Here is a 15,702-nt window from a genome sequence, read left to right as displayed (position 1 = left end):
CGTCTACGCGTCACACATGTGAGAATTTATCTCCTTACAAGTAAACTGGAGGTGATCCCAGTAGCTGTTTGACTGCTGACACTTTATGAAGAGTATTGAATCTTGGGAAATTAGAAAAGATTGTTGTATTGTCTTTCTTCTGGGTTGAATCAGCTGATTCTGGTCACAGACTTTCTGGTCTATTAGGCATGAGTGGATTCAAATCAAGCTCAAAATGTGATTTTATAACAGTGTGACGTCACCATTTGGACCCCAAAAGAGTGGACTGAAACCTCAATCCTTTTGTTCAGCTTCCAAACAAACACTGGCGCTTGTTCGTCTGAACAAATCAACATTATGTAAAGGTATTTCAAAGTGATGTCAGACCCAATGTCTAAATGCACTCGGCTGAGCCCTTCTGTTGTTCTACTACAAACATTTCAAAGGGACAATGGGGCACGCTCTGCTCCAAACTTATGGCCAATGTCTTTTGAAACTATTTTCAGCAAGAAAAAGAACAAAGAGGCATGTTCATGATAGTTACGCCCCCCAGTAACACCTCCTGTAGTCAAGAACATGTAACCCAGTCAAGTCAAGACCAAGACCAAAGCATCCCAAGACCAAGACTTTAAGAGGCCAAGACTGAGTCAAGACAAAGATTTTAGGAAGCTGAGAATAAGTTTACCGCCCAGCGCCTTGACGTCTATATTGGATTACATGAAGAGACAACCAAAAATCACACAAAGCCTAAGCTTCTTGAAACACCCTGACTATCAATTTACTTCAGATACTCTATCAGTGTTACAGGGACAAAGTGACATTCCAAGCATTGTCAAACAATATTGATTGTTTGTTTTTCCCCCAATTCGGCTCTTTTAATTTGCATGCCATTTAATGATTTAGATAAACTAACTACTATTTTTGAGAGCATTTTGTTGTAACTTTTTAAGTATTTAATCTGCATAAACACTCATGTTTTTACTGGTTTAGTTGTTTTATGTATGTCAAGAGCTTTCTCCCTCAATTTGAAAGATTGCTCCCGAGGTAAATCAGACTCATTATATCTCAGCAGTGGTTTCAATTATATGATCCAAGTTAAGTGTTGCACCAGGTTTCATGCACAGCATCATGACTTAAGTGAATCGGGAATGATTCATTCATTTGTCGGAATCATGTCGTCACCTTGTCCAGAAATAAGAGGAAACCCAGAATTTAACTGATGTGCATGGAAAAGCTCTTCCAGTGAGCTTCACCCTCTACCGAGGCCTCGTGCGTTCGGTGCTGCGAGTCAGCAAGAAGTGGGTTTGATCTCCGGCGCTTCACAAAACTCCACATGACAAAGACAATTTGGGCCCAGCTGGCTTCAGTAAGTGGGCAGGAAATCCAAAACCCACCATCAACCTTCACGTGCACCACTGGGAAGAGACACTGAGAAATGAAACGGGCCTCGGGGTGTTTTCCTGTACCGACTGCGGTCTGATCAGCAGAGCTGCAAATGGAAGAAGACTGTTCCGATAGAGATCAATGAAGTGCTGTTAATAGAAATGAAAATTCACGATGAAAACACAAAAATCTGCAATGGATCAGAGAGATTCACCAGTTCTTGCATATGACTGTTAGTTAATGACTTTTCTTCCTTCAAGTGTTTCCTGAAGAGAGATTAAAGGCTCACAAGACGCATTTGTATAAATAATCACTACTCGCATCGCTGGGAAAAACAGGGGATGAAGTCGCTCATAAACAATCCAGAAGCTCAGCTAAATATACCGCCATGTGGTCGCCGAGTAGCATGGGAAGTCCGCCGAGTCGCTGCTGTAAACTGTCAAATTAATTTAGCTTTTTACTATACAAACGTCCTCATATGAAAGCAATTCATGAGAATGGCCTTTGCGTAAATGTTTTGCGACGATCAAAGCTGGGATTGCGAGCCAAAATAAGTAATCCGAGAGAGATCATGTTTGGTGGGGAAAGATGGAAATGTGGCAGAAAGGGGGAGTGCTCTGGGATTTCCAACGCACTTTCAGGGGAGGACGGTATCTGTGAGGATCTGATGGAAAACAGGAGGTCGGAGAGTTGAGGCATGAAAGATTTCCAGTAGCTCTGGCCAAATAAGATGGATCGATGTCCCACAGCAGACAAGTTTGGATGAGTTTAATCCCAATTCCCAAACACTTCATACACTTGTAATTCACTCTTACCATTTAACTGTAAAATCTTCTGCACTGTGACTGAGTGAATAGTAACTTAAAAAAGAAACTTAAAAAATCAATATTTGTTTTGTGTCCAACACAAGCTGTCGATTCTCCCTATTAAAGAATCCATCCATCTTCTATGAGTGTTTTTATCCAAGTCAAAGTCATGAACGCTGGAGCCTCGCCCAGCTAACACTGGATGAAGGGTAAGATACACACTGGGCACCTCGCCAGTCTGTCACCAGAGCAAACACAGAAAAAAAAAAAAAAGAAAAGAAAAGTCAAACACACAACATTTAAGTTCACCAATTACCATAAGGAGCATGTCTTTCGTTTGCCAGACAAAGACAGAGAGTTTCAAAAAAACAACAACACAAGATTAAAAAGGAGGAGATTCTGTCAGTCTCTCCTCCAGGAACCTTTGGTTTTCAACGTCGACTTTTGGGGCGGCGGGAACGTTCCGGTCCGAGGATCTGAATCTGCACAATGGCTCATATTTGGTCAGCATGTCAATGTGGCTGGGATCTAGGGCTGAACACGGTTTAAAACTAGGCAATCGCAGCATCATTTTAAAATGAAATCTAAAATGGACAGCAAACCAGTGTGAGAAAGTTAAGACTACATTGATGTGATGACATCCACCAAAAACTACCAAAAACCTCTGAACCAGTCGGGAGAAGGGAAAAGCAGTCATCATGCAAACCAGTGAGGAGAGAATTACTGGAATCAAGCTGGAAGAAACATGACCAGACATCTGATTCAAAGTGAAGATGGAACAAAAGCTTCAAGTCAAAGATGATAATAAGGTTGCTGATTGATTTGTTGATGTTTGGAGGGAGGGAGTTTTCTATGTAAGTGATGAGATTTGAGGAATATAACAGGATTCTTTCAGTTTTGTTGGATGACAATTTGTAACCAATAAAACAATAAACTAAAGCAGCTCATTTGAAGGTAAAGTATACCTGTGAATCGTCTGCATAGAGTCGGAAAGACACACTGTGCTGCTCAATGATATGGCTGACGGGAAGCATATAAATCAAATTTTAAATTGAATAGAAATACAAAGAATATATTAAAATGTATTAAAAATAAGTCTCTACTTTTAGGAAGACGGCAATTCATTGAATCTGCATTTCTTTGAACTGTGGCGGGAACCAGAGCAATCCGAAAACAAAACAAAACACAAACAGGATTCTGCACATGACAAACGCAGTATAATACTTCTCTACACTCATTGCACATGAATAACACTAATATTTCCATTGCTGAGGGGGCGGACGTTTGGTTGTTCAGCCAACTAGTTACGCGCATCCCTAATGTTGACATTTGCATACAGTGCGGCTGTGTGCGCTCGTTCATGAACACTTGAAACAATCAACCTGCCCCCTTGTAAGTATGCGTTTAACAGCGCTCCCATGTTGTGAATTGGCAACGTGCTGATAAACACCTGTCTGTGCCGGGCCTGCGTTTCCACCCACGTGTCGCTTGCCAGCGTGCGGCTGCTCACGTTCCCCTCATGTGTGCTGTGAAGCAGACTAATCGTACAGGTGACCTCCACCGCTGGGAGACAAAGGGAGAGGCTGAGGTGTCAGAGTGGGAGGCGGCACAAAAAGGACTAATGAGGTGGATGGGGGGGGGTTTGGGACGACTGGGAAGCTGTGTTCAGGCCCACTGGGACGAAAAGTCTGGAGACAAAGAGATGCTAAACACCCAGTAACCTTTTTTCTTTTTTTGAGTTATCGTGTTGGGAGAAGGATATATCGCCCTCGGCCAAGTCTGACCCTCTTTAAGTTTCTCTCACACACACAGAGACACACACGATGTAAATGAACCTCAGAGGCTGTCGCGAGAGACATAAAGACAGCTTTACTTTACCATTCCTGCTGATTTTTATGCATTCAGAGTTAAATTAGTGCTTTGAAATATTGTGAATAGGCATGAAAGCGTGCACAATTATGCTAATTATTCTCAAGTATAATCATTGTAATTATCACGAGTTTTGCAGTGATGAAGCCTAAACAGCTTTGAAACAAAGAGAGGGCGCTGAAAAGAAAAGAAAAGCAATGTTTCACAGTTCTATTTGACGAAGGAAAAACTTTGTGAGGTTACCCCGGATTGAGGAGAAGGATGGCTGAGAATCAATTACATCCTTTGTTTTGATATCTTAGAGAGAGAAACATAAATCATGCATCTTAGAAAACCTGTTTCAGATATATGATCATGCCATGTATAAATGTGATTGAAACTTTGTTTGCATTTTGATTGTATTCTCACATGGCAGCAGAATGATGAGGAGATGAAAGAAAACTGAAAATGAGAAAACGTGTAACGATGTTGATGATTGTCTTTCTTGTGAATTCATGAAAAAAATGCAAAATCTCTAAATTAGCTTACATTTTCTCAAGGCGACAACTCAAGAAGTTTGGATTCTGAAGGCTCGCTGTAACGTTGCAACAAAGATTCTGTGACATGGACAAAGACGAAATACTTTCATGTCATCATTCTTGGACGCATCCACAAATGATTAAACCTGATGAAACTCATGAGGTTTTGTTTGTTTGTTTGTTTTTCTGGCAAAGTGAGCAGTTGAAAAGTCCTGCTGGTAAAGTAAACCAGCCAGAAGAACAACAACCAGTGCAGTAGCAGATGACATGGCCACCCAAATCCTCTCTGATTGGATACTTCACATTGGACATGAGTCAGTTTTGACTGTGAGCCTCTCCACTCTTCCTCCAAATGCTGACACTCAAAATCCAGCTCTGATTTTCATATTAAAAGATAACTTTAGGAGCACAGAGCAACGGTCCTGTTCCTCCACTTCCAGATGCTGCTTCTGTTTCATGGAGAATCCGACGCTGTGATTAAAAGACGTGTAGTGTAATTCCTGGATAAACATGTGTGCCAGCTCTTGATCCTGTGACTACGGACTCAGTCCACTCTCTGAGAAGCTCTTTAAGTCTCTACTTACAATCCTCTCTTCACCGCAGCTTGTGACTTTGTCCTTTCAGACGGCTTTAAATGAATCTGCTTTGATGCAGCACTTCATGAACACGAGTCAGCGTCTGTGGCTTCCTCTGCTTGTAGGTGACACCAGAGAGTGTCCACTGGACAACTGACAGGTCGGCAGTGATGTAAAATCAACCTGACCCACAGATTAATCAGGCTTATTGTGCAGGAAGAGCCGTTTGATTGAACTCGGCATTTTCAGATGCTTTTTTTTTTTTTGTTGTTTTCAGCTGGAAGTCACAACGGTCAAAATTACAATCAAACATTTGGAGAGTTTTTCGTTCGTATGTAATCACTGACAAAGAAGGCAGGTGGCCAGTGCGTCACAAGGCACACACACAGAAACAACAACAACCACCGAACCCCACACCAGAGTTTCACGTTTACATGGAAACGATTCGAAATCGATGCCCATTCTCATGGAAATGGCAGAGATGTTGAAAACCAGGTATTTAACATGCTCTGTTGGTCGCTTTGTACAAAAATCACACGCGCAGAGAACAATAATTCTTCCTGAACACGTCTTCCAAAGAATTCCACCTTGTGAGTTGTTTACAAAAGTTGCGTTTTCAGTGACACTGAGCATGATTTTCATGTAAACAGAATCAGAAAGCGATTTACTATCAGCTGTAGTTTTCACAGTACGAAGAATCTGTTCTGGTTGATTTGGTGCAAACAACAAAAATGGTGGAACACCGGCAAAACACTGAATTAACAAACAAAACAAGACAAAACATTGTGCACCAATACATTATAGATGCCATCTGTGGCACTATACTAAAAAAATATTTGGCTTTGGCCAAGAGTTAAAATCTTATTGTTAGACATTATAATTTGGCTTGTTTTAAAACTTTACATATTTTTAGTCCTTAATTTTACAGTATAATCTTGTTTCTAGATTTAAAAATCTTCTTTTTTTAAATTTACTCGCCAAATGGATAGATAATTTCACTAGTTTTAAATAACTTTCTTCTCAAATTTGCAGTGCATCAGACGCCCAAAACTCAACAAAAGTTTTCAGTTTTTACTTGAAAACATCGTGTGAACAGAGCTTTATTCAGCATAAATGTTGTGTTAGGATTCTGCTCTCAGCAAGTCCATCACAAGCAAAGCGGATCCTGGCACGACATAAATAGAGCAGATAAACAAACTTTGGCTCGAGGTCCTGTGGGAAGTCAGAAGTGGAATGGACGGGACATATTTCAGACGGTGACAGGCAGACACATAATTCTGCCAGAAATCCTTCTGCTGAGTGTCTCTGAGTACTGAGGTGACACCGGAGTCAGACCAAACAAACTCTGGCTCACTTCCCATGATCTCCGTCACTGGGTTACAGCGGCGTACCAATCCGGCGGGTTCCCACGAGTCAGAAAGTGTAAATGACTTTGTGTCCCAATCAAGACCTCCGCTGCTTTAAGAGCGACCCGAGTGACCCAGAGAGCTGCTCTCAGCTTGACCCAGGAAGTAATAAAGTAGTCGAGACACCCATCGGACACACAGGCCTCCGCATGATTCAGCTGTCTCGCTACAGCTTTATTGGGATCCTGGCAGGAGTAATAATAGGAACAATACTAGTAGCCCATTCCCAGCAGTGCTGAGTGGAGATTTTTTTAACACTCCAAGCACTGCACACTTCATTACCAAAACACTGTCTTCACCATTTAGCCGTGCCCGCAATAATTAGCTATAATAAGCTGTGGATGATATTATGACAGTATGAGTGTTTTTATGAGTAATATTCCCAGTGAACGCCCACTTCTCTGCAGCGTAAAGACCCAGCCTGGCCATGCATTCCCTCTCTCCCTCTCTCCCACTGCAAGTGTGAGTATGATTAAGAGTTGACATAACTAATAGCCTCTCCACTAACGCAGGTACAGAAAGGCAGTTCGGAGTCTCACAAGGACCAGTGGGGCTTAAAAGTGCTTTTAGCTCGCTAACGATGGGCTCGCTATCCGAACGTCCTCTCTGCCGAGTGCGTGCTCGAGGCGGGAGCGACGTGGAGAGGCGCTGCACAGGGCTGGAGAGGCCCTGGGTGGCGAACAACGGAGAGACGAGTGGGTCTACGAAGGGCAACGGTGACGCAAAAGCATGGATCTGCACAGAAGTATTCAAGAAACGATGGAGGAATGACGCTTAAAAGAAATGAGTTGACTCAAACAATAAAATTTGTTTTGTTTTGTCTATATGCTATACTCTTAGCTTAATTTAAAACTATTTGTTCTCCTGTTTTAATTAAATGCACTTTTCTTAACTCCTTGTTCTATTCCTATGGATTTAATGTAATTTAATGTATTCTTTTGCCTTTGTGAAGCACTTTGAATTGCCTTGCATATGAACGGCGCTACACAAATAAACTTGCCCTGCCTTACTTTTGGCATAACACATTATTGACTGGTTACAATTGTGAATGTAAAGAACTTACTTTGTTCCGGTTATTTGTTACTGTGCAAGATTGCGAGTTGCAGAGCTGCTGTCTCTCTATCCTGCTAATTGGGATGACAGTTTAGTTTGTCATGACAGGAATGTATTATATCCTGCTTAATTTAGGAGAAGCAATGCAACTACTGTACAAAGATAACCGCTACAACCAGAAATTAATTTCCTTGATCCGAAACTGGTAATGGATTCTTCATTTTCCCCCACAGAGGACAAAATACCCCCCAAAAGCCCATATCTCCCCCCAAAAAAACAACATATTGCCAGTCAAACTATAAAAAGCATATTCTGCTCTCAGTTTGGACATTAGCGGGCCCTTCAGAACCAACAAAAAAACATCACCGAACTGAAAACTCCTACTTAAAAGCTCAAGAACATTATATTACTAAATTGGCAGCCTTATAAGAAAATTATATACCATTTAGAGGAGCTGTCTGCATTTATTTAAGGTTATCTCAGGTGTTTTATAGCTTCTTATTTTCAGTTTAAACACACGGGGTGTAGCTGAAGTTCAACTTATTCACCGCACAGACAGTTTTTCATTTCTTTCAGTTTTGTTTTCGGACATGCTCAAAAACAGATATCAATGTCAACAGTGCACACCAATGACCCAAAAATATTTCGCCAAACCAACAGTGAATAAGTACAGCAGAACAATGTCATTAGCTAACGCGCCACAGTAACTCTACAAACTCATTAACAGCAGTGCTAAAGCTAGTTTTCTTTTTAATTGTGTACATTGCATTTCATCAGCTAAGTAAGCACACAACTTATTTTTTTATTGTTTGTTTTTACAGAAATTACAATCTGTAATCAATTAATAATTTTATGTAACTTCACAGCAGTGCTAATAGCTGTCAAAACCAACCGTTACACAAGTGTCTCCACTCGTTTGAAATCAACAACGTTGGTATTTTCATGGATTCCATTCAAGACTATAATTGTAGCAATACCTCAAATTACATGTTTCCTGTTCAATCGTCTTTTCCTGCATCCGTACGGTGATAAAATGTGACTCCAAACTGATGGCTCAATTGGAACAGCAGCCGTTTGCCTCAATTCAACATAACAATATAACAGTGGGTGTATTAATGTTATTTATTTATTTATTTCATTTGTTTTCCTTCTGAATCAGAGCTAAATAAATGCTCAATTCTCATTCTGGGTTCTGAGAGGATAAGCTTGTCATGGCAAATGTCATGATGATGGATAGTGTTATGGCTCTGCAGGGGATGAGAGTGAAACAGAGAGTCTTTATAAAGGCTATTTCATCACCTCTTCCAGGAGTCATAAAAAAAAAAGAAAAAGAAAATAAAGGAACAAACAGAAATATCAAGCTCTCCTGTTAAGAAATGATGGTCCACCTCTGACCAGTTTAATTGCCCATGAGGATAAAACCAGGTGAGGACTGGTACAGAGCTCTGATTGGCACTGGGAGGAAAAATGCCAACAATACACGGAGGCTTTGCGTTGCCTATTTCCACTTTGTACCAAGATAAATCTCAAAGGAAATCCTTTTGAATAACTTTTTCCACAGATTTCCAAAAGTTATCCGAGAGATATGATGGGAAGGGTCACAGTAAGAGGTGGTTGAAAGATGAAGACTGGAGCAATCAGCTGACATTTACCGCTGCTGTTATCACCTCTGATTCCGCCAATCAAAAAAGAAAAAAAAAAAAAAACAAGATCCCCCAGCATCCCCTGTCCACTGCTGAAGGGAGAGATAACAGAGGCAGTCCTGGACTGGAGAGAGGGAGGGACCGCAGACGAGACAGATAAGTATCTGTTCCCACTATGGGGCCGAGCTGCATGTGGTCCCACAACTGAACCTGCTAGTCTATCTATAATAGGCAATCACTGATTTTAGAAGTCACCCAAAGCCGTTGGGGGAGTCCACGATGGAGGCAAGTCCGTTTCTGAAGCCTCTCACTGAGATGAAGATCTCGAAGAAAAGTTGCTCAGGTAATATTTCACACGGTACTGCAGGGCGGCTGACTTTATTCAGACTCTGCTTCTTCTTCTTCTTTTGGGCTTAACGGCAGTTTGCATCCATAAAGTTGCATTACCGCCATCCGCTGGTTCCATTTGACTTCACTGTTTCTCATGGCTCTCTTTTGCCCCTGATGACTCTTTCCCTCTCTCTCTCTCTTATCAGCAGCTTTTCCGTCCCTTCCGTCACTTTTTATCTCTTCACTTGGGCTTGAAGTTGCACTACCGCCATCTGCTAGTTCCAGCTAGTCCATACCATGCTCCAGAAAAAAAGAAAGAAAGAAAGAAAGAAACAAGCAAAGAAAGCTCCTGTTTAAACAAATAACAAGTGAAGAACGCATCGTTGCATTTTTGTTTCAGAGAAGTCACATTTACATGGCAACATTTCAAAAACAATGTCGGTTCACACGAAAACGGCACAAACGCTGAAAACGATGTAGTTTCCATGTTGGGCCACTGTTGGTTGTTTTTAGAATGAAACCACAGAAACACGCGAGCAGAGAACATTACGCTATAAACATTAAGTACACAGATATTGGTTTGGACATACGACTGAGTTAAATTACTATCACGGGTGATCATCTGACGGCCACAATTGTTAGTGACCGTCAGCATGAGCATAAGAACTATTAACTACGGCCACGATGCACAGTCGCAGCGTTTACAAAGAGATAGAGCCCGACCGTTTTCTCCCCCGTTTCCACGGAGTTGGAGCATTTTCAAAAAGTTCCACCTTGGGAGCCGTTTCCTAAAAGTTCCGTTTTCATTCACTCCAGCCACTTTTGCCGTGTAAACGCACCGAAGGTTTTCTAGTTTCACTTGAGCATGTCATTGTGCAGACAAGGCGCCACACAGTGAACCACCGTATGTCCTGTTGTTGTGGGTCGCCAGCGTGTCGCTCAGCGTCCTCTCGCCTGCGGTGACTTTTACACGGCCTTGGCTGGTGGCAGGGAGCCTCTTCAGTGGCAGACCACTAAGCCAAATTGATTAGATGAAGGCCTTCCTCTTTGAAGGTGTCATCCCCCTGCACACCCTCGCAGGCAATCTCTCTAATGACGTCCCAGCAAATCACCCCCCCATCCCCCCCACGGGCACCAACTCCAACGACCAAAGGCAGAGGGAGATTTTCACCAGAGGAGCAGGTCACCGGAGGAATCCGTCATTACACTGCCAGCCTGAAAGTTATAAAGACTTCATGTTATAAATGGACCAACTGCAAGATAATTCAGTTTGATCTTCCGGGGAGGGGGGGGGAATCATACAAGTATCACTGCAATCACTGTGATCATCTGTTTGTGTTTAAAAGCCACTCCACATCAATGTCAGCGAGTTTTAACCTCCGCTAGTGGCACTTAAGCTTCTCCGATTCCCTGATTGTGTATCTTGAACGATGCTCCTGTTGAGCCTGTTGGGGGAAAAATAAATAAATAAATAAAAGTAAAGGTCCTCTCTGTGAAGGCATAATCGATGAGCCGTGGCGTAACTCTGAAAGTCGAGCTCGAGAAACTCTGATGGAAAGCTGGTGAAAATTTGTGTGATCTGTTGAATGGCGCTTTTTTTTTTTTTGATTTAAACCCGAAGGTGATTCACATCGATCAATAAGTGTTGATGAAGCTGTCGAGCTTTTAACAACACGGGTTCCAAACGTGATACTCCAGATTCACAGCGGACAATGATAAGCACCACAAACTGTGTGGGGTTGCGATAGCTGACAGTCTTCATTCATGACTCATACAAAAATATTTAAAAAGGAGTGATAGAAAAAAATGTATATTTCTAAATTCAAAATGTAGCTATTTGTGTGAAGAACTATGTATGTATGTAGGTGTGTATGTATTTTACCAACATTTTGGAACCTTTCACCAGAATTGCATGACATCTTCATGGGACGATTTGGGAACATTAACTTCTAACCTTTTCTGAATAATTTATAAAAAACTGTTAACAAAAATGTCCTATACAAAGTGAACGAGAGAGGCACCTCATGGAGGAGCTTAAAGGAGATCACAGTCTGTTGCCTGCTCAACAAGACTGGTGTCTGAAGACATCATGAAGAAGTCGTAAGAGTAAAGAGTCGACTCCTGGTTCACACAGATGAACCTCAGTGAAAGCAGAATGCTCAATTTAAAAGATCCTGCACTAATTTAAAGTTTCAGATGCTTTCTCTCACTTCAGAAAGATTAGAATTTAGTGCGACGTGGAGGCAAAGGCAGCGCCGGCGTCCGTATAATTACGGGAAAATGACATTCATTATTGTAATTTACATCTCATCTCCAATCCAATTATTAGCAGTTTGACCTGCGTGGCACACGTTAGCATGGAAATCTAGAACCGGCTCCCAAGGCAGAGGCAAAAAAAAAAGAAGAAGAAGAAGCGGGGGTGGCGTTGAGGAGACTGGGGGGGATGCTGTAAAAAACAATCAATATGGCTCTGAAAGATGATGATTTTAAATAGCCATAATTCTCTGCCTCACAGCACAGCTGCCGAGGGCGCCACTGCTACACTTTGATGTCTGATGTGCATTATCTCTGCCGGTAACTTGCTGGTCTGCAGCTCAAAAGGGACCTCCGCCTGTCTGTCTCGCTCATCCGACTGGCCGTGCGCACGCACGCAGCCCGCCGCTCAAAAACCAAGCAACCTCTGAAGTGGAAACAACAACTTGAACGAGCACAGTGTACTATAGAGCCTTCGAGGTCAAAATATATCTGGGAAACAACACAACAGTGTCTGCACACACACACACACACACACACACACACACACACACACACACACACACACACACACACACACACACACACACACACACACACACACACACACACACACACACTCACACACACAAATCCTCACTGTCATTATGTTGGTGAGTAGGAAGCAATCAGCTCTTCTTCTTCATCACAATCACAATCTAAGATATATTGTTTACAATGAGACCCAGGACACACTCAGATATGTTTGCGTGGGCGTTTCATTAGCTATAGTCTCTGATATTTTAGATTATATGAAAATAGTGCAGTCCCGATGTGAGTACAAGTGGAAAGAAAACCTAAAGTGTTAATGCCTGCATGAATAGATCCTGTTTGTACTTTTGAGTGAGATGAGAGGACAAAACCGGAGGGAGGCAACAAACTCCACCTTCACTATGGACTCTTAACCTGTATAAGTCATTATCAAGTGTTTGGAGGATGAGAGAAAGGCATCAATCATTGTTTTCAACAGCTTATGTGAACCGTAAAACACCAAAACCAAGTTTTCATCTAGGTGCAACTGAATGTGTTGTCACAAACTGCTAAGGTCACACATAAAAGCACACACCAGTCTGATCACGTCATACCATGTTTATGTAAACAGAATAGCGATAAATCTCAGCTGGAAAAAAAACTTGAGAATTGACCACGACCAGACGATATGTTACTCTGGATTGTGATTTACAGATGCAACTACCTACATTTTCCATTCTTCTGTAAGAGTTTTATACATAAATGGGGTAAGTTTTGTTGAGTGAGATGATTTCTTTAGTTTTCCTTGGCTGCACGCTGTGTAATTTAAACCAGGCATTGGGGTTTAGCTCGAGGTCCAAGATCAAGACAAAAACAATATTTACCAAGTCATAAAACCACACTTATATGGGGTCTGCTGCATTATTCATCACCAGCACTTCCTCTCTGAGTGTTTTATTGCAACCTTCCACTGCTTTGGTACAGCCCTCACTCAAACTGTGGCTGTGCAGAACGTGCAATTCTCGTCAAGCATCTATGTTAATCAATCAAACTGGGCGAGCCAAAAGTATTTTTATGCATCAGTTCAGTAGCAAATACTACAATGCAACTGCAGCAGAGAGACAGAGCATTGGGAGGACGATGGTAGGATAATGGAAGAAGTCAGACGTGTGTCAGCCAGGTCTGCTTGACTTCCTGTCTTAATGAGCTCTTCTGTGGAAGAAACTGCTGCGGATAGACTGTGACACTGCCCCCTGGTGGGATCGGTGGAGAGCGAGCAGTTTTTATCACTCCCACAGTCTCTTTAACTTGCACACAAAGTCGGATGTTTTATGTTGAGGTTATATGCGATTTGTAGCTATTCTGGTGGCAAATAAATAAATAACAACAACATTTTATAGAATAAAGCACTTTCCCTTTAAAAAATGTCAAAAAAAGAATCTACAGTGGCTTTTCACTCTTTCAGCTCGCAATACATTTCCCTTCATACACCTCACCAACACAAAGGAGGAAAAGTACATTACACCTTAGCTTCAATCTCATCACTGGCTGCCTGTGAGTATAAGGATCCACTTCAAAATCTCTCTTCTGGTCCAAAAAGCTTTGAATGGTCTTGGGCCTAAATACAGCTCAGATTTACTTGTAGAATATGAAACATTTGGACCCCTGAGGTCGTCAGGGAGAGGTTTTGATGTGTTTCAGAGTCAGACGAAACAAGATGATGTATTAAATAATACATTTTACACCTTTTATTTCCTTTTCATGTCTTTTTTAATCACTTCATTTTAATGTATTTCCTCCATTTCCTTGTAAAACACAGAGTTGCCTTGTGTCTGAATGGTACGATGGACATAAAATTGCGTTGTCTCTGTATAGCGTTCCACATGACGTTGATAGACTCACTGGAAACACCTGGACTGTGCAAATTCACCTCCGTATTGAAACGCAGTCTGGCAGACCTGCTCTCAAGAACAATCTACATAAATCTCCACCAGTGTCAAAGCAGGAGTGTAAAGTCCACAGTTCATTCGTGTGCAGGAGTGTGTCAGTCCATGCCTGTCTGCGTGTGCTGCAGAGCTTCGGCTTCGAAATGTCTTAGATGTCCTTTGAAGTATCAGACAGGCCTGCATCAGCTCGCTGGTTCCACTTCATGGCACATGAGTAGGTGGACATCAGCAACTTCTGTGCCACAATGACTGTGTGTGTGTGTGTGTGTGTGTGTGTGTGTGTGTGTGTGTGTGTGTGTGTGTGTGTGTGTGTGTGTGTGTGTGTGTGTGTGTGTCTGTGTGTGTGTGTGCGTCCACTTCGCTCCGGCATGTGTGCTTTTGCTCATGCATGACTGGACATCCCGCTGTGTCTCAATTCTTCCCGTTGTCTTGGTTTCTACCTGTCTGTCTGGAAGTCGCACAAGACGCCTCGAGTATGTCGGATAAAACCGACTCTGGACAGTCGAAAAAGTTAACTTTTCCCGAGTGTCAGTTAAATCCGCACTCAATCAAATATGTTTTAGCAACCTGTAATCAGTCCGCGTTCCTCCGCCATCGCGGCGGCTCGGACGACTCACAACAATACAGACTGTACCTGGGCCACGGCAATTTCCCCCGAGCTGTAATTTTAGTTTACCTGAACTTCGCACCGGAAAATAAGCAAATGTACAGCAGTTAAAGATAACAATCAGAATACGCTTTGGATTCGCTCCTCTTTGTTCAGCTCGTCTTCCACAATAACTCCCTGCTTTGCAGATGCCAGTTTTTATGTCTGTGATCTTTGAGGCTTTGCATTTCAGAAGCATAAACTCACTTCTTATTCTTCGGAAAGGCACAGCATGATGCAGAAGGTGTCAGTCATACTAATTTTCATATTTCATGTCTTTGCATCAGGCAACAGTTTTTTTTTTCTTTTAAAAAAAATAAAATAAAAAATGCTGAACATTGTCAACTGCATACCTGATATATAAGTGAACAGTTCAGTCTTTATGAAGTCATTCAGAGTGGTCAAGCTGGAGCCGACATTTTTTTGTATTATGCAGAATATTTCCACAATACTTTGTAGGCGATATGAGTCGGGACATTGCACTCACTGGATCGCAGAGCCGTGGTGGTGACCTCGATCTCGCTGGTGGCCTGGTATGGCTGGAAGGCCGAGGCTGAGCTCATCTCGGTGGTGAAGGGGTCGGGACTCTGTGTGCCGGTGGAGCTGGCGCTGGTGCCGTCGCCGCCATTGTGAGGGTCCTGCTCTTCATAAACTGCAACCAGCTGGTCAGGGAAAGAACAGGCGTTAGTGTGTGTTAGAGGATAAATAGATGGCAACAAATCTGAAGGAAAGGTGGGTTCGTATGGGGAGTAGGCATGTGTCAATGTTAAGTAAATAAAGAAGTG

General features: G+C 42.2%; 1 protein-coding gene across 1 annotated transcript in view; it reads right to left on the bottom strand.

Moving 5' to 3' along the window:
* LOC308125596 (partitioning defective 3 homolog) overlaps window positions 1–15,702 on the bottom strand; it is a gene marked incomplete at its 5' end in the record, with an annotated part of 413,756 nt that overhangs the window by 268,013 nt on the left and 130,041 nt on the right. Inside the window, one exon of the mRNA XM_080489471.1 lies at window positions 15,405–15,579. Coding sequence (XP_080345597.1) covers window positions 15,405–15,579 — 175 coding nt within the window. The remainder of the gene's footprint in view (window positions 1–15,404; window positions 15,580–15,702) is intronic.

This window comes from Lipophrys pholis (genome assembly GCF_963383615.2).
Source record: "Lipophrys pholis genome assembly, chromosome: 20".
Lineage (NCBI taxonomy): Eukaryota > Metazoa > Chordata > Actinopteri > Blenniiformes > Blenniidae > Lipophrys > Lipophrys pholis.
The sequence above is the reverse complement of the archived record's forward strand: the minus strand, read 5'-3'. Positions and strand labels throughout refer to the sequence as shown.